This window comes from Poecile atricapillus, chromosome 20, assembly GCF_030490865.1.
Source record: "Poecile atricapillus isolate bPoeAtr1 chromosome 20, bPoeAtr1.hap1, whole genome shotgun sequence".
Classification (NCBI taxonomy): Eukaryota; Metazoa; Chordata; class Aves; order Passeriformes; family Paridae; genus Poecile; species Poecile atricapillus.
In genome coordinates, this window is record NC_081268.1 from 4,248,683 (window position 1) to 4,273,665 (window position 24,983).

Below are 24,983 nucleotides of genomic sequence, written 5' to 3' on the forward strand. Positions count from 1 at the left end.
CTGTGTTTGCTGGCTGCCCTCTGCCAGCAGCAGCTTCTGTCACAGTGGAACAGCCACCTCCCCTGGCCCCTTGAGCCCCGTGGCCACCAGCCAGAGCGTGGCCACCTCCCTGTGCCCCTCTGGGGGTGAGCTCACCCAGCCCAGCCTGGGGCATCACAAAAACAGTGTCCAAATGGCTGCGCCATCAGCTGGGGAAACTGAGGCAGGGGGTGGCCAAGAGGAGAGCTCAGGACAGCTCTGCCCAGCAGGACTCTGAGATCTGGGTGCTTTTAGTTCAGGGTCAGGTGCTGCTGGTGTTGCCCAGACTGAGGTTGTGGGGCAGACTGAGCCTACAGCTCTGATGAGGTGGCAGAGGAAATGTTGACAGTCTGCAGCACGCCTGGCTGGCTCAGCCCTGCATTAACCACGTTTGCTGTGACCTAGAAAACTCCAGCTGGTGCCTGAACCACGGCGCTGCTCAATTTTAGAATTAACTTAAAAATTACAGGGGGAGATGGAACTGTGCACGCTCCCTCCACGCTGGACTGGCCATCCCAAAAAATAACCCCCCTCATTCCTGCTCTGGAGTTCCATCAGGGCTCAGAGGGGCTGCAGGAGCTGCCACTTTCCCCTCTGTCCATCCTGAGCTTGGTGAAGGGCTCAGGCTGCTGAAGTGGACTTGGGCTTGTATTGTATTGTGTATTGTAGGTCTGGTCTAAGCCAAAGGTCATATTTATAATTTGGACATGCTGATGAAATGGTTCTGGCCTGTCAAACAGAAACACCCCACTGTAAACAGGAGTTTAGACTTGTTTGCAGCTCTGTGGTTATTCTGAGCAATTTAGTCCATGGGGAAGCCTGTATGAATTGGGGCTCTCTGTGTAAAACTGAGAAACCGGTTTTGTCTTTGGGAGAAGGAGTTAAAATGCTGCTGGAGACAGGGGATAAAGGTGGAATAAGGGAACCCCTCGGCTCCTGTTCAAACCTTTCCCAAACTGGGGGAGTTTGGATGCGCACTGGGTACCACAGGGTGTCCAGCAGGCAGGAGCAGAGGGTTTGGGTACTGAGGAGCAGAAAAGAGGCACTTCCACCTAAGCTGGATGCTTAAAGGCCCCCAAAAAACCATCCCATGTCTGCTCAGAGCTCTGCAGGGGTGGGTGATGCTGTCTGGGGGACCATGATGCTGTCTGGGACTCCAATCCCTCCCAGCCACCAGCCAAACCCTGACTCCACCTTAGCTTGTGCTGCTCTGAGATACCGGCACGAGGCCCTGCAGCAGAACTTCTGTATCCTGCCCAAACAGGCCCTAATTCCAGGGGTGAGCCCTGAGCTGAAGGAACAACAAACCTTCAGGTTCAGAGATCTAAATCAAACCCTTATTTTAATACCCAACTCAAATGTAATTTATTTTTTTTAAATTTTCTTTTTTGGTGTTGCCACCTTCACTTTGAGCTCTCGGGTCTGGCTTAGGAGAGGTGTAAATTTTAACTCTGTTGTCTGACTGGAGCCGATGGGAACTGCAGCAGGAGGGTCAGATGGTGCCTTTCCTCGCCGTGTTTGCTCTCTGGCATTCAGCTGACAGCTCCAGCCAGCACCGAGCCAGCCCGGGAGGCTGCGAGTCCCCCTGGCTCCAGCTGGGCTGTTTGTTCTCTGCTGGGCACCAAGCCGGGGAGAAAAGCAGCGTTTTCCTGCCTGTTTTAAATTTCTCCACTCTGCTGGACGTTTTGTCTTGCTTGGGAAGCAGCAGAGCCACGAGAAGGGTGACAAAGGGAGGTGAGTCCCTCTTTTCTCTCTGCTCAGGCTGGCTCCGCTCGCCTCCAAGTGCTGGTTAATATTTTTTGCAGCAGGGGCCAAGGGGACGGAAGAGGAGGAGGAGAAGGAGAGCATCAGAGGAAGGCAGGGGGCCCCACAACATCCCAGCAGGGAAAGCCAGCCCAGAGCGAGCCTTGCTGGTGAGTGGTGCCTGGTGGGAATGTCACAGGAATTCCAAGTGGGAGTCTGAAGCTTGGGGGGACAGTGAGGAGACACTGGGGGGACAGTGGGTGCTCTGGTGGCTGTGTGGCAGCACGCAGGGGGTCTCAGTGGGGTGATCCCCAGGGCAGATCCCACAGGCCATGCTTGTGGTTTGTGTACAGGGCTCTGTGTCAGCCCCACCGCGCTCCTCGCGTGCACCCAAAATCTGTTCTAGGAGCAAATCCCAGGCTGTGTCCTCAGCCAGGAGCCACACAGTGTTCACAGGCAGGATCTGTCCCCGTTCCTCCCCCAGCAGCCATTGATTGCCCCACCCTCTGATAAGGAGCAGAACTGGCACCTTCTCTGTGCTCAGACAGCTCCTGTTTCTCCAGTGGGGGCAGAAAAAGTGTGGGGGGGAAGCACAGGGTCACCGTGCCCTGGGAATTCCCAAACCCCTTTGTTAAGGGGGTGCCTCTGGAGGGTGTTGGGGAGCACACATACATTTATTTCCCTGCCGGACAGGGATCCCAGCAGCCCACTCAGGGATGTGCCCCAGGGCTCACCCTCTGCGCAGCATCCAGCGCTGGGCGGCGAGGCGAGCAGAGGAGCTGCCCAGGGATGCAGCGAGGCCATTTGGGGATTTGCAGGTGGAGATGTCCTACATGAGCCGTGCCTGGCGGGCAGCAGCCCCCTGGAGAAGTGCCCGGCCCTTCAGCAGCTCCTCGGGCCCCACGGCCAAGAAGAGCGTCCCGTACCAGAAGACGCTGCAGGCAGAGGGTCCCTGCGAGCCCAGCCGGCCCCCGCCAGCCTCGGCACAGGTGGTGGTGGTGGGTGGGGGCAGCCTGGGCTGCCAGACCATCTATCACCTGGCCAAAATGGGGCTCAGGGACGTGGTGCTGCTGGAGAGGGACCGCCTGACGTCGGGCACCACCTGGCACACGGCAGGTGAGCGGCAGGGCACGCTTTGGGTACGGCCCCAGGTGGGCAGAGCGATGCTGGTGGCTTGGGATGTGCTGTTGGGGATGGGTCCATTGGCCAGGCTGCATTCGGCTATGCTGGAGAGCTTGGGCTGTAAATGCTGACAATTTCTGCTTTTCCCTCTCCCATCATTTTTTTTAGACGTCTCCCAAATTTCCCTTTTTTTCCCCCCCAAGAATCATGTGGCTGCAGGAAAAGGAAACGCTTTATTTCCACAGCTCCCCCCCCACTTTTTAAAGCCACTTTTCTTTGGCAGGGAGGCAGGCTAGATAAACTTTTTTTATTTTTTTTTCTTTCCACTTCTGGCGGTCCATCCACTTTCCCCCATTCATTTAACACCCGAAAAGAACAGAAACCGATGGTTTGTAGCATTCCCACAAATCCACGAGATGGAGCACGAGCCCCGCAGGGTGACAGGACACTTGGTGACACAGGACCCCCGCAGGGTGACACAGGACACTTGGTGACACAGGACCCCCGCAGGGTGACACAGGACACTTGGGGACCCCCTCTGCACCCCGCTCCGGGCGATGGAGAGGTGACAGAGCATCAGTGGCACCCTGTCCCCCCGCAGGTCTCCTGTGGCAGCTGCGTCCCAGCGATGTGGAGGTGGAGCTGCTGGCACACACGAGGGATGTGGTCAGCCGGGATCTGCCGGCAGAGACCGGGCTGCACACGGGCTGGCTGGAGAACGGGGGGCTCTTCATCGCCTCCAACAAGCAGCGCCTGGATGAGTACAAAAGGCTCATGTCGGTAGGGAGGAGCCCTGGGGAGTGTCCCTCGGCAGGGTGGGCTGCAGGAGGGGGTGTTTTTGTGAGCCCCCAGCTCTCTGAATGAATCCCTCGCTGCTTTCCCACCTGGGAGCAGCAAGTGGCCCTTCCAGGGCAGCCTCCTGACTTGCATAAGGCAGCCATGATCCGTCAAATTCCTCCAAAGCTGGCAAAATTAAATCCAGCCTCAGATTTTGGACTGTTTAAATAGAGCTAGCATAGTTTTCCCCATTGTGCAGCATAATTTTTCAATCTTCACAGGCAGCTTGAATTCAAAAATAGGGCCCTATTTGCTGAAATCTGAGCATCACCCCGTGCTGGATTTAGGGTTTGGGAGATCAACATGTCCTGGGATTCTCCTGCTCCTTCAGCAGCAAGTGATGAACAAAGCTTTTGTTCCTTACCTGAGCTCCTGGTTTCGCTGTGCCTTGGCAGCTGGGGAAGGTGTACGGTGTGGAGTCCCACGTGCTGACCCCATCACAGACCAAGGACCTGTACCCTCTGATGAACATTGATGACCTCTATGGCACCCTGTACGTCCCCAAGGATGGCACCATGGACCCCGCTGGCACCTGCTCCACTCTGGCCAGAGCAGCAACTGCCAGAGGCGCTACGGTACTTCTTAATTAGCAATTTACTCATTAATGCCTGCTGGTTTCATCCTCTGCCTTCCTCACCTTCTCCTTCCCCACTGCGGAGGAGCTGCTCCTGCAGATTTGGGTCTTTCCCAAGAAGGGTGATGTCCTCTTGGTTGGGTCACAGTGACAGAGCTGGCAGGAATTCTGAGATCCAGAGAAAACAGAGGGTGGGAAAAAAGACCTTTAGGAGCAAGACAGCACTGAGAACACTGCCTGGGTTCATTTTTCCTGGATTTGGGGGCGGCATGTCAGGGGAGGTGAGTTGTCCCCCTGCCCTGGTGACCCTGCTGTGACTCTGCCACCCTTCCTCTGCCACCAGATCATTGAGAACTGCCCAGTCACGGGCATCCAGGTGAGAACAGATGATTTTGGGGTGAAGAAGGTGCATGCAGTGGAGACAGCCCACGGGACCATCCAGACCCCCTGTGTGGTGAACTGTGCAGGTATGGGGGACAGGGCACAGGGGAAGGCGTGGGACGAGCAGCCACAGCTCACAGGTGGCTTTGCTCCCTCCTCCTCCCAGGAGGAAATCCTGCATCAGCCCTTGTGTGGCTGTCCCCTGCAGCTGTGTGGGGGTGTGGGGGATGGAGAGGAGCTCAGCACAGGTTTGTTGTCTCTGCAGGAGTGTGGGCACGAGCCCTGGGCCGGCTGGCGGGCGTGCACGTGCCGCTGGTGGCCATGCACCATGCCTACGTGGTCACCGAGCGCATCGAGGGCATCCAGGTCAGTCCTGTGCAGCTGAAACTCAGCTCCTCTGCTCTGGGGAACAAGGCTGCAGAGGCAGAAAGACCCCTGCCCCTTTCAGGGACCCCCCCAGACCTGGGGGACCCTCCTCATTCCTGCCAAGCCAGGCTCTGCTCTCTGGTGCGTGCACACACCCTCAGCAGGGCTGTCAGACCACCCCGAACAGAGTCAGATTTAATATTTAACGAGGTTACAGCTGGCAGGATAATTAGTTTTTCCTCAGGATCTCTGGGTTTGGTGTCTGATAGCAGCATTCATAAAGATCCCAGACCCTTTGTGAGCCAGCCCCAGTCCTGGCAGGCAGAGGTGGAGCTCTCCAAGCGTTTCTAAAGTGCCCCAATAAATCTGTTCCTGCCATCTGGCTGTGGAGAACTGCTCAGGAGTGGAAGGAGGCATCATTCTCTCAGGCCCCAGCGCTCTGAGGGTGACACATTAATTAGTTTCCATCCTGCTGACACAGTCTGTGCCTGACCTTTCAGCACGAGGTGCCTCGTTGTAAAAGGTGCCGTGGTCCATGATTGCATTTCTGTCCCAGTAACTGCTCTGTGCCGTTCACAGCGAGAAAACCTTCAGAGGAGAGGCTGCAGCTCGGTGCCTCCTGCTCAATCCACTTAATTCCACTTGTCAACACGGGTTGCAGTAGGCCCTACACCGATTCTTCAGTGTTATCTAAATGTTTCCCCATCCATTATTCACGAGAACAAATCCCTCATTCTTCGTGCACCGCTGCCTGCGTGTCGAGCTCCTGCATCCTCCTGCAGAGGCGGGTGGCAGAGGAGTGATGATTCCTGAGCTAGGATCAACCACAGGGGCTGCTCCCTGTCCCCAGGACACCCCTGAGTGCTGCTCAGCTGTCTGTGTAAGCTGCTCTGCCCATGGTTCAGCCAGGTTAGCCAATGCTTTCCTCTTGGTGCCCAAATTTCGGTGCTGAGGGAGCACCCCTGGAGCCACTTCGTGTCCCATCCTTGCCAGGTGCCTGCTGCAGGTGCCTACCCTGTGCCCTGGAGCTCGCTGGGTGCCCTAGGGGTGTGTCCCCATGGCTCTTGGCCTCCTCTGACCCCTGCACTCCCCCTCCCCATTTTTCAGAACATGCCAAACGTTCGTGATCACGACGCCTCGGTCTATCTCCGTCTCCAAGGCGATGCCCTTTCCGTGGGTGGATATGAGTCAAACCCCATCTTCTGGGAGGAGGTGAGTGGAGCTGGGAGGTTTTCTGGGGGAATGAGGCAGGTTTCCAGGGAAGCCACCTCAGAGGAGTGAACATTCAGCCCCCACATTTGGCAGGTACCAACCTCTGGTGGCTGCTGGGGAAAGCAGAGGGGAGCATCTCCCCTTTGGGGCTGTCTGTGGCACAGATATGCAGTGCAGAGGGAACAGGAGAGCCAGAAGCTGCTGTGCCCTTCCCTCTATCCTTAATTCAGGCTTCAGATTTGTCTGGGTTGTTCAAGAAAACCCCAAAATCCCAAAGATTCAATGCAGCCTCGATTTATCTTCTCTGAGGCTGCCAGAGATGAGGCAGCCTCAGACCATCAGCCATCCTCTGCTCTGTGCCCTGATTCCTGTTTCTCACCTTCAGGTGTCTGAAAAATTTGCTTTTGGCCTCTTTGACCTGGACTGGGATGTTTTCATGCAGCACATCGAAGGTGCTGTCAACAGAGTGCCAGTTCTGGAGAAAACAGGAATTAAATCCACCGTCTGCGGGCCAGGTAGCGTGGCTGTGACCACTGTGGTGACCACTGTGGTGACCACTGTGGTGCCTGGGTTCTTCTGCAGATCCTGCTGGAGCCAAAGGGAAACTTTATAACCTGGGGAGAATTAAAACTCTGAATGCAGAGACACTGCTGCAGGTCTGGCTGCAGTGATGGCATCTTCCAAGGGGTGGCATTCCAGGCCTAGCCTGGGTGGAGAAATAGAATCACACATTCAGAGGCTCACAGAGTGGTTTGGCTGGGGAGGGATCTTCAAAGATTATCTAATTCCAACTCCACTGCCATGGGCAGGGACACATTCCACTACCCCAGTCTGCTCCAAGCTCCATCCAACACTCCCAGGATTGGGGCAGCCACAGCTTCTCTGGGCACCCTGTGCCAGGGCCTCCTCACCCTTGTTGTAAATAACTTCTAATTTCTTACAATCTTACAGATTTCTTATAATCTCAATTATTCCTCTTTCAGTTTAAAACCATTTCCCTGGGGAGCTGATTGCCTTGGTCCAGTCTGGGAGTGAATGGATTTTCAGCTGATGTTGTGGCTGCTGGACTGGAAATTTAAGGGGCAGATTTTTTTAAGCAGTGGCTGTTATTCTACCCAGTGTTATCTTCTATAATTATTTTTACTGCTTGCTCCTGGTCTAGTGATGTTAGATTTACCCAGATTTACATCCTAGGCTGTCTGGTGTGGAGTTAAAGCCATCCCTGCAGTGGCAGCTGGAGGTGGTGCCAGACATTGAGCCCAAGCCTTGCACACTTGGTTTGGCCTTAAAATCCACTTAAAATTCACTAAAATATCAACTGTAATTGTGCTGAGGCACTTGGAGGGAAACTCTTTGGGTTGTCTGAGGGGAAAATAAGGCACATCTCGTGCCCTGCAGCAGATCAAACATGACTTGCACGAGGTGGAGACCTTGGCCCTGGGTCCAGTGGTTTGATTGCACTGTGGTGTGAGCAGAGCAGAGCTGGCTGCTGGCAGATGAATGTCTCCTCTTTGTAGTACAAAAATGTCATTTTCCAAGGCTCAGCTCTCCTCCTTTTCTCCTTCTTAGTTGAAAGCAGCAGCCTGTGGCAGCTGAGTCATTGTGGGCTGAAGCAAATGGCAAAGGCTTTGTCCCCTCTGCTGTGGTCACTGTGCCAGGGTCCCTGGAGCCCTCATCACCTGTCCCAGGGCAAAGTCAGCCCTGCTGGCAGGGGAGCTGCTCTGGCTGTTGCTCCATTAACTCCCTGAGTTTGCAGCCTGGAATATCTGTGCAGGGATATCAGTGTGTGAGGAGCTGCTCCTGCCTTCTCTGGAGCACTGGGATCAGGGGAAACAAACTGGGCATTGCTAAGACCACACTGAACTCAGTTTTCCCTCTCTCCTTCTACATGGATGGATGGATGGACCACCATCAAACAGGGAGGAGGATTTCACACCTCTGTCAGGGGCTTTGCTTTCCTCCCTGGTGAGGATTTGTAGAGGGATTTCCACAGCTGATGGCCCTATGGAGTAGCACTGGCAGCAGGAGACATTGTGAGCACAGGAGAGACATCCCCAGCCCCCCCTCAGCTGAACCAAGTGACTCGAAGTGCTGGAATTTCCCATCAGGAATTGAGGAAGGTGGAATACACCATCAGGAAATAGGGCCCAGATGTTAAAATGGCAACAAATAGATGAGTGAAGCCCCTTTAACTGGAGGATTGGGAAGGGAAAAAGAGCCCTCACAGTGCCTCGTGCACCTTCTCTTGGGGAATTCATTTTGCTTCCCAAATTTTCAGCCTAACTCCAAAAACCTGTGCTGGGCAGTGCTTGGTGTTGGTCCAGTTCTGGCCCCACTGACCTCTCTGGCAGCAGGACGAGGTCAGGAGAGGAGGCTGCAGGAAAGCAGTTTGTAAAGTGTGTGATATGTCCCCAGAGTGTGTGATCCCCATGTCCTGGCTTTGCTGGTACATCCCTCTCTGTTTTCCAGAGTCATTCACAGCCGACCACAAACCACTCATGGGAGAAGCTCCGGAAGTCCGAGGGTTCTTCCTCGGCTGCGGCTTCAACAGCGCTGGTAAGCGAGACCTGAAGGGGTCATACCCTGCTGGCATTGGATCCCAGGCAGATCCTGGTGTTCCACAGCCAGGCTTGGCCTCCTGGCCTTGTCTGCATCCTCCCCTGCTCCCCAGGGATGATGCTGGGAGGTGGCTGCGGCAGGGAATTGGCTCACTGGATCATCCACGGCCGGCCGGAGAAGGACATGTACGGCTACGACATCAGGCAAGTCACCCTGACTGCCCCAGCTGCCTTCACGGGCATCCCTCATCCCTGCTGCTCCTTGGGGATGCTTTCAAGGCAGGGCTGGAATCGGGGATGGGTGTCCAGGCAGCGGCTGTGTCCCTCCAAGGAGCTGGAACCAATTACACACAGTGGCTTTAATGAATGTACGCATGGGGTTTGTCTCATTTGCCTCATTCCACTCCCACACAAACAACTTCCATCAGACACAAGGAGATGGCCACGATGGGGAAGGACTGGGTAATTACATTTTTTGGGTTTTGTTGTTCAATTAGTGCCTAATCCTCTAAGTTAATAATCGGGGGGATGATTTCAACAGCACAAAGATTAGCTCAGCCCACCTCTGCAGCACCACCCAGGCTGGGAGCTGTGGCTGTGCAGATGTTGGCTCAGTAATTGCTTTTGATTTGCTTGATTGGCTTTGATTGGGTTTGGGCTTTCTCACAGGGCTGTTGTGACAGCAATCACCTTTTAGGGGACAAAGCTTTGAAAATCTCATGTCACTTTAGTGGTCAAGCTGGTAAATGCCATGCTGGAGTGGGCTGTGAGAGTGAAGGGCCTGCAGAGATTGGGGGAGATGCCTCCAGCTGCCCCCTTCCACCAGCTGGGCTGGGGATGGGGATGGAGAGATGGAGAAATGCCAGGCTGGGCATGGGGTTGGCACCAGCACAGCCCCCCTGACCTGCACCAAGGGACCCCAGCCCTGCTCAGAGCAGCCAGGGGTTTTCCACCCAAACATCTCCCATGTCCCATGTGCCCTGTCATCAAGCTGTCAGTCCCATTCCCTCCTTTTCCTGACAATTACCAAGCTCCTCTTTAAATAACTCCCTTTTCCTCACATTTCAATATTTATCCTCTCAGAACATTTGCTTGTAAATATTTCATCTGGCAGCTGTTGCCCGCTTGCTGCTGTCAAAACTTCAGCTCACTGGTGATGGGGCAGCCAGGGCTGCTGGTGACATGCCATGTGTCACCTTCTGCCAGCAGAAGAGGCAGCTGCTCTCACAACTCTTGGGGAACATCACTTGTGTTCCTTGCAGGGCTCAGCCCCATGCCCTGCTTCTCCTCTGCACCTACCCAGCAAGGAGGGAAGCTGAAAGTATCATTTTGAAAGTCCCTAGAAATGGCATTTTGTCTTTCATGCCCTGCCTGGTTCCCTTTCTCCATCCCTGGGAAAGGTGCCACTTGTGCCCAAGGCTGGTCCCTGTGAGTTTCACATCTCTGGGATTAACAACCTGACTGTGGGCTGAGCTGGCACATTCCTTCAAGGAGATTTTCTGTTTGAAAGATGAAAATACTTCAAATGAATTGAAAATAATTTGGGGTTTATTTATATTTCAGCCTGGGGAGAACTGAGTGAAAAATATAAGGAATATCCAGGGCTCACTCACTCATCAGAGCTGTGTTTAAACCTGGGTGTGCCCTGAGCCTGGTCCCCTGTTGAACTGGGGCAGAATTATCTTCAAGTTTCATTTTATTTTTCCATTTCCCCTCCTCAGCAGGGCTGTCCTCTGTTCCCAGTTGCTCTGGGGTGGGGCTGGGAGCTCAGTGGGGGCTGCAGTTCTGATGGTCAGCGTGGCCAGCACTGAGCCCTGCTGGGCTCCCCTTCTCCTAGAGCACAGAGAGCAATTTTACACCAGCAGCTGCATCTACACCTGGGTCTGCTCAAGAAGGCCATGAGCTGGTGGGCTCATCCAGATGTTGCCATCTCCCTGCCTTCCAGGAGGTTTCACCACTCCCTGACCGACAACAACCGCTGGATCAAGGAGCGCAGCCACGAGTCCTACGCCAAGAACTATTCCGTCGTCTTCCCCCACGATGAGCCCCTGGCAGGACGAAATGTGAGGAAGGACCCCCTGCATGAGGTGAGGACAGGACACAGGCTGGCCCTACAGCAGCAAAAAGGAGCTCACAAGGAGTAGCCAGGGCTGTGTTGTTCCCCAAAACCTCTGTGCTCCCATCCATCCGTCCTGGGGAGATCCCTGCCAGGTGCCAAAGCTCGCTGTGAGGGTTCTGGGGTCATGGGCAGTTTAGTGGTAGAAAGCCTGAGAATTCCCATGATATTTAACTCAGCAGATATGGATTGAGAACCTGGTGATGATCACTGGGCAAGGGAAAAGAGGAGGGGAGAGCTCTGAGGCTGAGTCCATCCCAGGGGCAGGGGCATCCCATCTGAGAGGGCTGAGGATGAGGATGCTCACAGGAATCTCCTGTCCCTGCTCACCATGTCCTGCTTACAATTTAGCAGCAGTTTCTCCCCAGAACAACATCTCCCAGTGTGGAGTGAGGCTGGGGCACAAGGAGGGGTGTGCAAAGAGGGATGTGCCTCTGTGGAGACAGTTGTGCCAGCACCTCCTAAGTGGTTTTGCTCCCTGGAGCCACCAGCCAGGGCTCCCTCCTGCTTCAGCCCCTTCTTCACTCACATATCCATAGGTGAACACCCTCAAGATGCAGCACTTGAGAGAAAACCAATTCCCAGCTGCACCAGCAGCTCAGAACCCCCCGAATTCCTCGAGACACTCAGCGTGACCCAGCACCAGAGCCTCACCCCCTGCCAGCACCAGCCCCAGTCCTGGCAAAGCCACATTTCCCAAGCCCATTCCTGCTTCTCTGTGATTGGCATCACACCATTCCTCTTCCAACTGGAGGGCAGAGGCTCAAGCAGTAAAACAGACACCCCTGCCCACCAGCCCCCGGTGTTTGGTTGACAGCTCAGTTGTTTTCTGTCACTGAGGATGCAATTTATTTTTTAAGAGCTCATCTAAAAAGCGATGCCCACTTGACTGACAGGCTGGTATTTATCCATGCATCCCCAGAACATGTGCTGTGTTTTATAAATAGGCACTGAATGATTTCTGAGATGTTCAACAAAATCTATTATTTTCCAAACTCAGGCTCCAAACAAAAATGTCTTAATGGATCCCTAATTAATTGCGTGCAGAGAGATTTTCCTGAGAGCACAGAGGAGGGATGAGAAGGTTGCCATATAAATATTAAATATTGTTATGTAATTACTCTGTAAACATGGTGGGGAATCTTGCTCTCTGCATATAGCAGTTCTTGGTCAGTAATTAGGGCACCCTAGTGCAGGTTTTGCTGGGGTGCACATCCAGGCTGTGCCTCTGCCCCTTGACTACCCTTGAGGAAAATATCCTGCCTGAGGGGGACAAAAATCAGGCAATTCTTAGGTTTGACACTGTTTTAAAAGACAAACTGCAGGGCTGATTTTGGCTGTTGATAGCCAAAGCCAAGGGGTCACAAGTCTGGTCTTGAGCCCACATCTTCACTCGAGGAGGGCAGCCTGAGTGCTGCTCAAAAAGCTGTGGAAGGGCTTTTTTAGGAAAAGCTATTTGTTCCCATTTCTTCTGCGTAGGAGCTGCTGCGACAGGGCTGTGTTTTCCAGGAGAGACATGGCTGGGAGAGACCCGGCTGGTTCAGCCCTGGGGGAGCAGCCCCGGTAAGAACACCCAGGGTTTGGGGGGGTCTTCAGCCTGGAGAGACCACCTGTGGTAGGACCCATCACCATGGGCAGGGATGTTGGGGTGAGGATCCATCACTGAGGGCTGGGATGTCAAGGTGGGGATCCATCACTGAGGGCTGGGATGTTGGGGTGAGGATCCATCACTGAAGGCTGGGATTTTGGGGTGAGGATCCATCACTGAGGGCTGGGATGTCAGGGTGAGGATCCATCACTGAGGGCTGGGATGTCAGGGTGAGGATCCATCACTGAGGGCTGGGATGTTGGGGTGAGGATCCATCACTGAGGGCAGCGATGTTGGGATGGATCCTCACCCCATCCCAAGGGGGATCCACCACTGAGGGCAGGGATGTTGGGGTGAGGATCTATCACTGAAGGCAGGGATGTTGGGGTGAGGATCCATCACTGAGGGCTGGGATGTTGGGGTGAGGATCCATCCACATGGACAGGGATGTCAGGGTGGGTCCCCATCCCTGTGGTGAGCAGGGATGCCAGGGTGGGCACCCACCACCACCACAGCCATCTCTCCAGGAGTGGGGTGAATATGACAAGGAGTCTTTTGGCTTCAGCCTCAGATCCTCTTCCTCCCTGTCCCCGTGCTCCCACCTCTCCCCCAGGTCCTGGATTACGATTACTACGGTGCCTACGGCCACGAGCGCCACAGGGACTACACCTACAACCGCCTGCTGGGGGACGAGTACACCTTCGACTTCCCCCCTCACCACCACATCGTGAGTGACAGCCCATCCTGCCCTGCCAAAACTCCCAGGGAGCTGGGGGACTTGGAGGCAGCAGAACTTGTGCCCTGTCACTGCTCTGGGGAGACTCAGTGATGCTCAGAGGGAGGGGAAGCTCCAAAGCGGCAAAAAATGTCCCAAAAATATTAATGGAAATGTGTAGCCCATGCTCAGAAATCTCAGGAGAGAGGCCATGGGAGCTATAATGCTGCTTTCCTAAAGTGTTGAGACCAGCTTGGAGGAAAAAATTCAATTTGATAAAATTTGGGTGTTATTAATAATAACTGTCACTGAGTTACTGAGGTGAGGAATGGGATCAAGGGCTCAGGATGGCCTGTCAGGCTCACTCCAGAAAACACCTGATTCTTTCAGGAGCATTTTGAAGCCTTTAAAGGCACCAGGTGAGCGTCCTGGTATCATTCCCCATTACATAAATGGTTTAATTTGTGTTTCCCTTTGTGGGCTGAGAGCTCAGCCTCAGCCGTGTTTGCTTTAATTGCAGATCAGGAATGAATGTTTAACGTGCAGGAACGCCCTGGCTCTCTTTGACATGTCTTATTTTGGGAAATTCTACCTGGTTGGACCTGATGCTACAAAAGCAGCAGACTGGCTGTTCAGTGCAGATGTGAGCAAGGCTCCAGGTACAGGCTCAGCTCCTCGTTTTGCTGGAGAAGTCTCACCCCAAAACCACCCAGGGGAACCCAGACTGGCTTTTCCCTTCAGTGCTGCCTTTGCAGAGGGTATGAGGAGTGTGTGGGAGAGGCTGCTCTCCCTGTCCTCACCACAGTCTGGATTCTGCCTCATTTACACAGGGGCTCAGTGCTCTGAGCTGGGGGATGAAGGAGGGAGGTTTCCCTCTGGCTCCAGCTGTGGCTCACATCTGGAGGTGCCATGGGTGCTGAAGTAAATCAAGCACAGCCTTGCCAGCTGAGTTTGTTGTCCTCTTTTCCGAGGCTAAGAAGCAGCTTGTGGCATTTCTAAGGATGCAAGTTCAGCTCCTTACACAGGAAAGGGATAAAAAAAAGCATCATTCCTTTCACATTGCTGGTGCTGGGACCCCCAGGGTGGGTGAGGACAAAGCCAGGAGGATGATTTCATGGTGACAGGGACACGTTTTGCTGTGCTCCATGATGGGCAGCGGTGCCCGTGTGTCCTGCAGGCTCCACCGTGTACACCTGCATGCTGAACCAGCAGGGTGGTGTGGAGAGCGACCTGACCGTCAGCAGGATCAGCCCTGGGGCCCAGGGCTCGCCCCTGGCCCCTGCTTTTGAAGGTAAAACCCAAACCCCGGGGATGCTCTGCCTGTGCCCACCCTCCCACAGTTGAATTCCCAGGCTGTCCCGCTGCCTTTTCAGCCGTGTCAATGCACACAAAGACTTTTCCAGTCCTGGGCAGGTTTGTTCCAGCAGCTCGGGGCTGCAGGCACAGGGTTGATTGCATTTTCCTAATGGCAGCCACCTGTCTTTTTCCACCTCTATCCTTCGGTCCCTGTAACCTGATTATGGCCCCTGTCCCCGGGGCTCAGCGCTGTTATTGGGTTTGTCCAGCCCTGGCTGGCGCCTCTGACCTCTGTCCCAGTCCTTATCAGCTGCAATGAAGGGGGATTGAAAGGCAGCAGAGCAGCCCTGGGGGCAGAAATGGCATTAGGCAGCTGTGGAGGAGGAGGAGGATGCTGAGCTCAGGCCTGGCCAGGCACAGGGTGTGCACAGGGTGTCACAGGGTGTGCACAGGGTGTCACAGGGTGTCACAGGGTGTGCACTGGGTGTCACAGAGCCCTGGCCCCACGCTGTGTCACTCCAGCCGTGCCATGGGGCAATCTCACCATGTTCATCCCAGCAGCATGGGGGTACCAGTGATTTTTCCCTCCCTTGTGGGAGAATCCTTCTCCCCTCCTGTCTGGGCCACTGGCACAGGAAGCAGGGTGGAACTGGCTGGCAGAGCTGCAGGCTTTGTCGGGCGCTGGAGGAGTTTAATCACAGCAAAGTCTATTTTTCCAATTACAGTAGGTGGCTGCACTTATTATGACAGAATACCAGCGAGCAATTTCGTAGTGGCAGGAAAGACAGAGGGAAGATTGATTACATATTAATCAGCTCTCAAGCACCATCCCTGGGGATTTTTCCACCCAGGATTACTGAGGAGATGAAATTCTTCCTTGCATGCAGTACAATTCCCACACTGCTTATGGGCTGGTCACTGTAGCATTCTCTGCTTCCACCTGTAGCTCCTTCCACACTTGGTCTGTTCTGTACTGGGACAAAAGTGCAGATGCTTTTGCTGCTGGTCTCAAGGAGTTTTTTCTTGTGATGCTCACAGACTTTCACTGTTAATGGTCATTTGGTTTTCACTGTGCTGAGCCCCACAAAAAGCAGAGTGCCAAAGTCTTCCCTAATCCCACTACTCTTTAACCCATCCCCCCCACCCCTTTATTGGTAGTCCCCACCCAGGGCTGGGCAAGCTGGAGAGGCTCAGGGCTGCCCTTGAGGCTCTGCAGAGCAGAACCAGCCCAGCCCAGCACTCTCAGCTCTGAAAGGCTGCCCGGGGCTGTGTTCCAGGGGATGGATACTACCTGGCTATCGGCGGGGCTGTGGCTCAGCACAACTGGTCCCACATCACCACCGTGCTGCAGGACATGAAATTCCAGTGCAAACTCCTCGACTGCTCGGAGGAGCTGGGCATGATGAGCATCCAGGGCCCTCTGAGGTGATCAGTGTGGGCTCCTCCCTGCAACCTGAGCGTGGAGAGGTGGAGGGGAGGATGCAGGGATAGAGAGAGGGATGCAGGGATAGAGAGAGGGATGCAGGGATGGAGGGAGGGATGCAGGGATGGAGAGAGGGATGCAGGGATGGAAGGAGGGATGCAGGGATGGAAGAAGGGATGCAGGGATGGAAGAAGGGATGCAGGGATGGAGAGAGGGATGCAGGGATGGAAGGAGGGATGCAGGGATGGAAGAAGGGATGCAGGGATGGAAGAAGGGATGCAGGGATGGAGAGAGGGATGCAGGGGTGGAAGGAGGGATGCAGGGGTGGAGGGAGGGATGCAGGGATGGAGAGAGGGATGCAGGGATGGAGAGAGGGATGCAGGGATGGAAGAGAGGGACTCAGGGGTGGAGGGAGCTTTGCCTCAGGTGCAGGTCCCCATGTTGGGCAGGGGTCAGTGTGAGCCCCATGATGACAAGTGCTGGTCTGGCTGGGGTATCACTCCATTTTCCATGGAACTGAAATTTCTTCTGAGGTTCCCAGCTCAGCTCCTCTTTGGAGTGAGAAGTCTGTCTTGCCAGCAAGATGAGGGGGCAAGTTTTGGGAATAACCCTCTAGGCAGGCTGAGTCCCCTCACTGCTCCCATTTTGCTGTTTCCCCACAGCCGTGCTGTCCTCCAAGAAGTGCTTGACACTGACCTCAGCAACGAGGCCTTCCCCTTCTCCACACACAAAATCACCACGGCTGCAGGATGCAAGGTAGGAGGGGGCCACTCCAAAATGGAGTTCTGGGCTCTGTGCACCCACCAGCCAAGCAGAGAATCCCAGACTGGTTTGGGTTGGCAGGGACCTGAAAGATCCTCTTGTTCCACCCCCTGCCATGGGCAGGGACACCTTCCACCTTCGCAGGTTGCTCCAAGCCCATCCAACCTGGCTCTGGAAGCTTCCAGGGATGGGGCAGCCACAGCCACTCTGGGCAAACTGTGCCATCCCCCTCTGTTAGGAATGTGTCTGCCCCCGCTTTATTGCAGAGAGTTTTGATGTGGTTTTTGTAGGAAAAGGCGAAAACCCAGAGTGAGAGAAGTGTGTTTCCCTCCCTGACTGCCTGCCAGGTGCCATCCTGCCCTCCCAGCCCTCCCAGCAGTGTCACACCACTGAGCCTGGGGAAGGGACAGGATGATTCATGGCTTTGCAGCGATGCTAGAGGAATGTGAGATACCTCCATGGATTAGGGCAAGCACTGGGGGTGAGATCTACCTGACACTCCAGACACTTTCTATTTCCTCCTCCTCATAACAAAAATGGGGACAATTTAATGCAAAGCTTGTCAGGTACTGGCAGTAGGGACTGGGCAGCCTGGGAGCTGCTGTGTTTGATCACAGGAGAAGCCTGACAGCCCTAAGCTTCCTATACAGGCACAGATCATCCTGCTTCTGCCCAGGCTTCAGGGCTCACACATGCCCTGAAGCTGTTGATTGAGCCTGCTTGAAACACCCTAAATAGAAGAGTCGGTGGCCATGAAGTGTCATTTTTCTCAAAGGAGAAATGTCCTGAGAAAACCTGCTGCTGGCAAGTTTGGCTATTGGGGAAAAGCTTTTGCAAGGGTTCCCAGAGAAACTCTGGTTTCTCAGTGATGTTTATCCCATATGAAATATTCCTATGGCTGCAAAAACACTTTGAAGAGAGGGTGGAATTTGCACCCTCTCCTTTCCATGGCAAACCTGGGCAGGCCAGAGCATCCCTCTGCTGCTGGATGAGCTGGCTGGGAGGAGGAACCGTGCCCAGGACTCGCTCTGGCTCTTTGGTGCCTGGTGGGGGATGAAGGAGGTGAAGGTGAAGCAGTAAATCTCATAAAAGGCAGCAGGAGAGCCAGGAGCCTGCAGCAGGCTGGATGTTAAAGAAATCAGGTTAAGCCACGTGCAGCCACTTTTCATTCAGAATTAAAATGGCTTTAATTCGACTGCAGCTGCCTGCTGAAGGGATTGCTGCTAAATCAAATTAGAGCATCTTGATTTGTGAGCAAGAACCTGGCCAGGCCTTAAGGTGGTTTAACTGAGGCACAGACTTTGCCCAAGTCAGATTAATCTCCAATCATTGCCATCAATGCACCCTGGGCTTTGGGTGCTCAAGAACCCAACCCACGGTGAGTTCAGTGTCCCTTGGAGGGGAACCACGGCCTGGGGGACTTCAAAGCCACTCCACAGGTACAGGTTGTCCAAAGAGCTGGATTTCAGTCTCCATTAATCCTCCCCACACCCTTCCTTGTCAGCCTGTAGCAGACTGATATCATCTTGTAATAATCTGCTTATGCCCTGGGAAAGGTGTAGAAATGTTCCTGTCTCCACGGGCACGATGAGTTTATTTGCATTTCACTTCAAGTTTGTTATAAATAATCCACTCCTTCAAGGAAGACAGAGCTGGCAGAAGTTTTGTGGATTCTTTGGTGGGTAAATTCCGTGATGGACAGGGAAAAGATCTCCTGCCTGAGGGCTGTGGGCTGGGAGGGGACACCCTGCCTGCTGCCAGGGCCACCCTTCAGGAGGTCTCCTTTTTCCCACTGGACAATGAACACCAGGGATCCCAACCCAGGCTAGAATTAGAGTGGGAGGATTTCTCAGGGCAGCAGGCTGAAGCCTTTGATGATATAATCACTTTCCAGGGGGATTAAACTGAACCCAGCATCTTTAAAAAGTTATCACCGAGATTTGCCTGCATTAACTCAGTAGTTGAACAAAATCAGTTGGAGTCAAAGGAGAGTTCCAGCCGAGTTAACGACTCTGGAAATTATAGATTGGTTTGTGAGTTTATATATAGAGTCTCTCATTGTATGGAACAGCAGAGAAAGGTCCCCCTTTGAATCTCACTGCTGGAGACAGAGGAAAAGTCAGGTTTTCATTGTCTACAATACCTAGAATGCTTTTGAATTGCTGCAGAAAAACCCAGAAATTGATATTTCACAGCTCCAGCTGAAAGACCTGTTCCTATGGGAATCCAGCAGAGCTGCTGGGTCCAGGCCTTAGCATTCCCCTCTGTGGTGGGATGTGAATCCTGCCTGGGCTTCACACACGTGGGGACAACCCCAATCCCTCCCTGTGCTGAGCTGGTCACTGACACCCCAGTTTTCCAGGGTTACCTGTGTTCTGTGGGGCACTGCTCTTGCTGAGATGCCCATTCCCCAGGAGCACTGGTGCTTTGAGAGGAAGTTTCTCCCAGGAGTGCTTTTGATTGTAAAGAGCACTTTAGCTGCAGTCACAGACGGGGTTAATGAGCCAGGAAGTTGCCTGTCAATCCCTGGAGCATCTCCTGCTGCAGTGAAGATGGAAGCTGGCATGCAGCAGCCTCATCTCTGCTGTTCCCTAATCAGATGACACCTCTGTGTAGAGGAAAAGGCTTCTCTGAGCCCCTTGTGCCCGTGCTCCTGGGGAAGGGATTGCCAGCCCTGGTGCCTCGCTGTGGGGCTGTGCCAGGGACCAGGGCAGGGATGGGAGCAGCCTCAAAATAAATTCCCCATCCCAGGTGTTCCTTCCTCCTCCCCACTGCTATTGCAGAGATTAAGGCTTCTTACAAGCTGCCCTAAACTCTGCTTGAGGATGTGATTTTTGTGCTAGGGGAAGCAGGAATGGATCTGTGCTCCTGGCTGTGCCCTCTGGCCAGGCTGGCAGCACAGAGCCCGGGCAGCCCTTGGGCACTGCTGCCTGCTTTGGGCAGCAGCTGCTGGTGTCTGTTTGCATTTATCCCTGTGATTACAGAGAACAGCTGGCACCACCTCAGCTTGGAATAAGAGCTCAGCAAATGGCAAAATGCAGCTTCTGCCCCAACCTCACCCAGAGCCAGCATGGCCAGGCCAGCCCCAAGGCCACCAGGAAGTGTGTTCTGAGCTGGAAGTGGCTTTGTCAACAGGACAGATCACAATCCAGAGCAAACCCCTGGAGTTCATCTCTCCTCCAAAGCGAGCTCTGTGTTTGGGGTGGATGTGTATCCAAAGGGATGAACCAGAGGGGCTTTGTGGGCGAGGAAGTGGAGAAATACTCTGGGATGAACCAGAGGGAAGGGCAGCTCAGACTCAAGGGCTGTCTCCAGGGAAGGTGCCTGAGTTGGGCTGGTCCCAGCTGGCCTGGAAAGCTCTGGCTGTTTCAGAGGGACAGCAGGAGGCTGCAGGCAGGGCTGCCTGGGTGAGAAGCTGGGGAACACAGGCAGGGCAGCCTCGGGAATGAGGCTTCTCTGGAGAAGCACCGAGACCCTGGTGCTGATCTGCTCATTCCTCCTTGGAGCTTCTTGCGTTTGGTGTGGAGCTATTCTGTCAGCACAGCTTTGGGGCCCAGTCTCCATGGGGAAACCTGAGCATTTCCTGGTGGGAATGGGACGTGGGGCAGGACACAGGGCTCAGCCCCTGCCTTTGGGTGCCTCTGCTGTGGGAGCACTGTCCAAGAAGGGAACATCCCTGTGGGAGTGACAGCAGTCATGAAGTGCCCCAAAAGCAGGCCAGCCCTGCTGGGGACCAGCTTCCCTGTCTTAGTGGATCAGCAGAGGGAGACAAAAGCTTGGCTGGAGCTGGAGCACCACATTTCACCCCAGCCCTGGAGCCCATAGCCAGAGGATGCTGCCAGCAGCCACCTCTGCCCACTGGCACAGATGGTAGCCAGGTTGGAGATGTTGTCCAGAGATGGGAAATTCGCTCTGACCCTGTCTTTGTGCAAGAGAGGAGAGCACAGAACTGCCTTCCACCACAAGGTTCCCCACAAGGTTCCCAGGCAAAGCTGGCTTTTCCCCTGGCATGGCAGCGTGTGGCCTCTCCCAGCCTGCACAGCCCAGCTGCTCAGGGTTGTTTGTGCCCTTTTGCAGGTTCGTGCCATGAGGCTGTCGTTCGTGGGTGAGATGGGCTGGGAGCTGCACGTGCCCAGGGCTGACTGTGTCAAGGTTTACCAGGCAGTGATGCAGGCAGGAGCCCGGCACGGCATCACCAACGCCGGCTACAGAGCCATCGACAGCCTCAGCATCGAGAAAGGTCCTTCTTGTCCTTCCAGCAGCACTCTCTGCTTTTCCTCCAGTGGGGTAACCAGGGCAAGGAGCTTTGTCTCAGCTTCAGTGTGACTGGAGGGGTGGCAGAGTCTCAGAATGCTGAGAATTCCCCTGGGGGGCTCCTCTGGAGGGTGTTTTATCCAGGGCCGAGTGAACCAAGGGTGTCAGGGGGGCAGGGGTGGTGCTTTGTGCAGGGATCACTTGGTGACCCCTGCTTGCTCCCTGCAGGTTACAGGCACTGGCACGCTGACCTGCGCCCCGATGACACCCCGCTAGAAGCAGGTCTGGCCTTCACCTGCAAGCTCAAGTCCAGCATCCCCTTCCTAGGCCGGGAGGCTGTGGAGGCTCAGAAAGCCAAGGGCATCTTCCGCCGCCTGGTGTGCTTTACCACAGAGGAGTGAGTACTGCTGGGTCTGCTCTGCAGAGCCACTGCTGGATCTACATCCCAGCTGCTGGATCTACATCCCAGCTGCTGGATCTGCATCCCAGCTGCTGGATCTGCTCTGCAGAGCTACTGCTGGATCTACATCCCAGCTGCTGGATCTGCATCCCAGCTGCTGGATCTGCTCTGCAGAGCCACTGCTGGATCTACATCCCAGCTGCTGGATCTACATCCCAGCTGCTGGATCTACATCCCAGCTGCTGGATCTACATCCCAGCTGCTGCATCTACATCCCAGCTGCTGGATCTACATCCCAGTTCCTGGATCTGCTCTGCAGAGCCACTGCTGGATCTACATCCCAGCTGCTGGGTCTGCTCTGCAGAACCACTGCTGGATCTACATCCCAGCTGCTGGATCTATATCCCAGCTGCTGGGTCTGCTCTGCAGAGCCACTGCTGGATCTACATCCCAGCTGCTGGATCTGCTCCGTGCTGCAGCTCCCAGCACCAGGAGCACCCCTAGGGCAGCACCTGCACCGAGCCCACCCAGCCCTGGGTGCTCACAGGTGCCACACCTGGACACACGTGGGGCTGGGTGAGAGCCAGCTCAGTTGCTGGCTCTAATTCCATCCCTATTTTAAATCCCACTGCAAATTCCCTGTTGGATGTTTAGTGGGAGCTGCAAGCAGCGTGAGGGGGTTGATCTTGTTTTGCCAGAGCAGCGGGAGGTTTTGCAAATTGGGCTGGAGGGACTTTGGCTTCAGCACGGGGAGGTGAATGAGCCTGGGGGCAGTGGGAGCCCTGGCACGTGGGCTGGCCTGGGGCAGAGCCAGACCCCTCTGCCCCATGGAGGGGCTTTGCTGCTGCAGCTCTGCCCTTTCCTTGCAGGAAGGTGCCCATGTTCGGCCTGGAGGCGGTCTGGAGGGATGGCAAGGTGGTGGGCCACATCCGCCGGGCAGATTTTGGATTTGCCATTGACAAAACCATCGCCTACGGCTACATCCGTGACCCTGCGGGGGGCCCGGTGAGTGCAGAGCCCTGGCATGGCTGTGCCTCCTTCCCTGCAGTGGCACAAAGCCCTCGCTGTCCCTGGCTGGGAGAAGGGACAGCAGCTCCCTCATGCTTGCCCTGTGCAGCCCAGAGGGGGAGGAAGGTCACAGCTCGGTGGCAAAGTGTCACCCACTGTCACTATGTGAGGTCCTTGCATGGCTCAAGTGCCACCTCAGGTGTTAAGTGCAACCAAATATTTAATTGCAGCAGTAAATTAGTTAATGTTGTAGACAGCAATGACCAATAGGAGCAGGGCAGGCTCTTAATTAACCCTGGGAGACTCCTGGATAATCAGTCAGGTGCCCTCATTAAGCAGTGTGCTGTGGGAACAGAGGTGACATCTCCAGGGTCCTTGTCTGTGCCAGCCAAGAGCTGTGTGTGCTGTGACTCCTGCTCTTGCTTGCCTTGGCTTTTCATCCTGCATCCCTGCAAGAATCCCAAGGCAAGTGGGTTTGTGGGCCAGTTGTCCCTGGGAACCCACTTTTCTCCCAGTGATGAATGTTCCTCTTTTCCCTTTTCCTTTTTGCTTTTCCTTTTCCCTTTTCCCTTTTCCCTTTTCCCTTTCCTTTTTCCTTTTCCCTTTTCCTCTCCCTTTTCCTCTTCTCTTTCTCCCTTTTCCCTCTCCTTTCTTTTCCCCTTTCCTTTTCCCTTTTTTCTATTGTATACCTCCACAGGGGGAAAAAAAAGAAACCTAAAACTTTCAAACACTGAATTTTTAAAAAAAACCACAACAGAGTGCTTTTACCAGTTCTCTTCCTCCTTTCTTGGGATGGCAGAGCTGGGTTTTCTGCAGAGAGCAGATGTGTGGAGCTTGCCCAGGGATGGAGCTGGGACTCTGACACCTGACTGGGGTTTTTCCATGGCTCTGCCTCGCAGGTTTCCCTGGATTTTGTGAAGAGTGGCAGCTACGAGCTGGAGCGGATGGGAGTGACCTTCCCAGCCCAGGCTCACACCAAGTCCCCGTTCGACCCCGACAACAAACGCGTGAAGGGCTTTTACTGAGCGGCTGCTGAGAGGGAGAGGAGCTGCTGGCTGAATTCCTGCCCCCATGGGCCCAGCTGGGGTCAGCTGCCAGAGCAACTGCTCTGCCTGGAACTTGGCAAGTCAATGTGGGTCAAATTAGAGAGGAGGAAGAGATCCCAAAAAGTCCAAAGACTCTGATGCTCTATTTCCCAAGAGAAGCGGTGCCACTGCAGCAATAATTGTTTCCCATGGGTTAATTGGCCTGCAAACAGTGTTTGGTCTCACTGCATATGAAGTGACTTTGCTGGAAACTCTTTTCCCCCAAATGTAGTTTTATGCTGCCTGGGAATGCATTTTTTTTAAGCTAAGTCTGCTGTTAATACAGCTGGAGCCTCCAAACCTGCTGTTCCTCTGGTCCCTTGTTGTCTGTCCCCACTCCCATGGGTGTCACCTTGTCCTGGCTGTGCCCTGGGGGCTCTGCTGGGGTGGGGGCAGAGGAGAGAAGGGGCAGGAGTTCAGGGTCATTGCCCAGGCTCACGCTGTGGGTTCTCCTCTGCCAGTGCTGTTTGTGGTTGTGTGTCAGAATCATGGAGCAGTTTGGTTTGGAAGGGACCTTAAATCCCATCTCATTCCATGGGTTCCATGGGCAGGGGCACCTTCCACTATCCCAGTTTGCTCCAATCCCCATCCAGTCTGGCCTTGGACACTTCCAGGGATGGGGCAGCCAGGGTTTTTCTGGGCTGCTGGTGGCACAGGCTGTGGTGTTTGGTGGCCAGCAGGAGCACTGTCCCCACAGCCACCCTTGGCCCCATCTGCTGGCAGCTCCCTGGTCCCTTGTGGCATCTTCCCAAAGGTCACCTTGGAGGTGGCTCCTTTTAGCTTCCAACAGAGAGGGGGAGGCTGGCAGAGAGCTCAAAGCCCTGCAGCCTCTGGCAGCTCAGAGCCAGCCTCAGGGGCAGCAGGGAGGGTTTGCCCTCCCACACACACAGTGTGCACTGAAGGGAAGGATCAGCAACTCCCCATCACTATTCCTTGCTCTGGTCCCCTGGCCAGGCTCTCTGCTGAAGCTTTCACCCGCCTGAAGAAATAATCTCACTCTCTGCTCTTTCCCTTTTTTCCCCTGACTAGGTTTGCTTGGGTCAAACCCTCTTTAGAGCTGATTTCAATTCCTTGCTCTTGTGCCAGGAGCGCCATGGGCAAGAGAGTGAACTCTGAAATGCTTTGGTTTTACTGAAAACATTAAAAAACAAGATTGAGATGAATTTTTCTCTTGAATAGGAGGTGACTGCCCTGCCTCTGGCAGGTGGAGGGCAGGGGAGGGGGTGGCTGTGGTCCTGTTGTGAGTGAAGGAGCATTCTGCCTCCCTGCCAAGCCAGGCATCCACTCTGTGCCTGCAAGATCAGGTTTTGCTTTAAAAAACCTTTCCTGGGTGCAGTGAGTGCTCTGACCTGAGGTTTTTCTTACACCCGAGGTGGCTGGGAAGGAAACTTGGGGACCACCTGGCCTGGATCCCACCTGTCCCAGGGCAGCAAGGGCAGACACCAAGCTGGGATGGACATGGACTCTCCTGCAGCACCTCCAGCCTCTCGTTTGCTCCTCCTGAATGTTTTCCCTTCAGAGCTCA

General features: G+C 54.5%; 1 protein-coding gene across 2 annotated transcripts; it reads left to right on the forward strand.

The window, feature by feature from the left end:
• The first annotated feature begins 1,544 nt into the window (after window positions 1–1,544).
• SARDH (sarcosine dehydrogenase) lies at window positions 1,545–24,604 on the forward strand. Of its 2 annotated transcripts, none has more exons than XM_058853277.1 (22): window positions 1,545–1,752; window positions 1,824–1,931; window positions 2,580–2,877; window positions 3,485–3,663; window positions 4,116–4,295; window positions 4,638–4,761; window positions 4,941–5,041; window positions 6,149–6,253; window positions 6,639–6,768; window positions 8,723–8,809; window positions 8,925–9,015; window positions 10,757–10,898; window positions 12,407–12,490; window positions 13,129–13,242; window positions 13,751–13,889; window positions 14,408–14,521; window positions 15,804–15,951; window positions 16,612–16,705; window positions 20,789–20,951; window positions 21,194–21,362; window positions 22,235–22,370; window positions 23,273–24,604. In XM_058853277.1, exons 3-22 carry the CDS (start codon window positions 2,586–2,588, stop codon window positions 23,396–23,398), a joined length of 2,718 nt encoding a protein of 905 aa, XP_058709260.1. In that variant the 5' UTR covers window positions 1,545–1,752; window positions 1,824–1,931; window positions 2,580–2,585; the 3' UTR covers window positions 23,399–24,604. The 2 variants fall into 2 exon arrangements, with proteins under 2 accessions (XP_058709260.1, XP_058709261.1); XM_058853278.1 differs by having other exon boundaries at window positions 1,827–1,931.
• The last annotated feature ends 379 nt before the right edge of the window (window positions 24,605–24,983 follow it).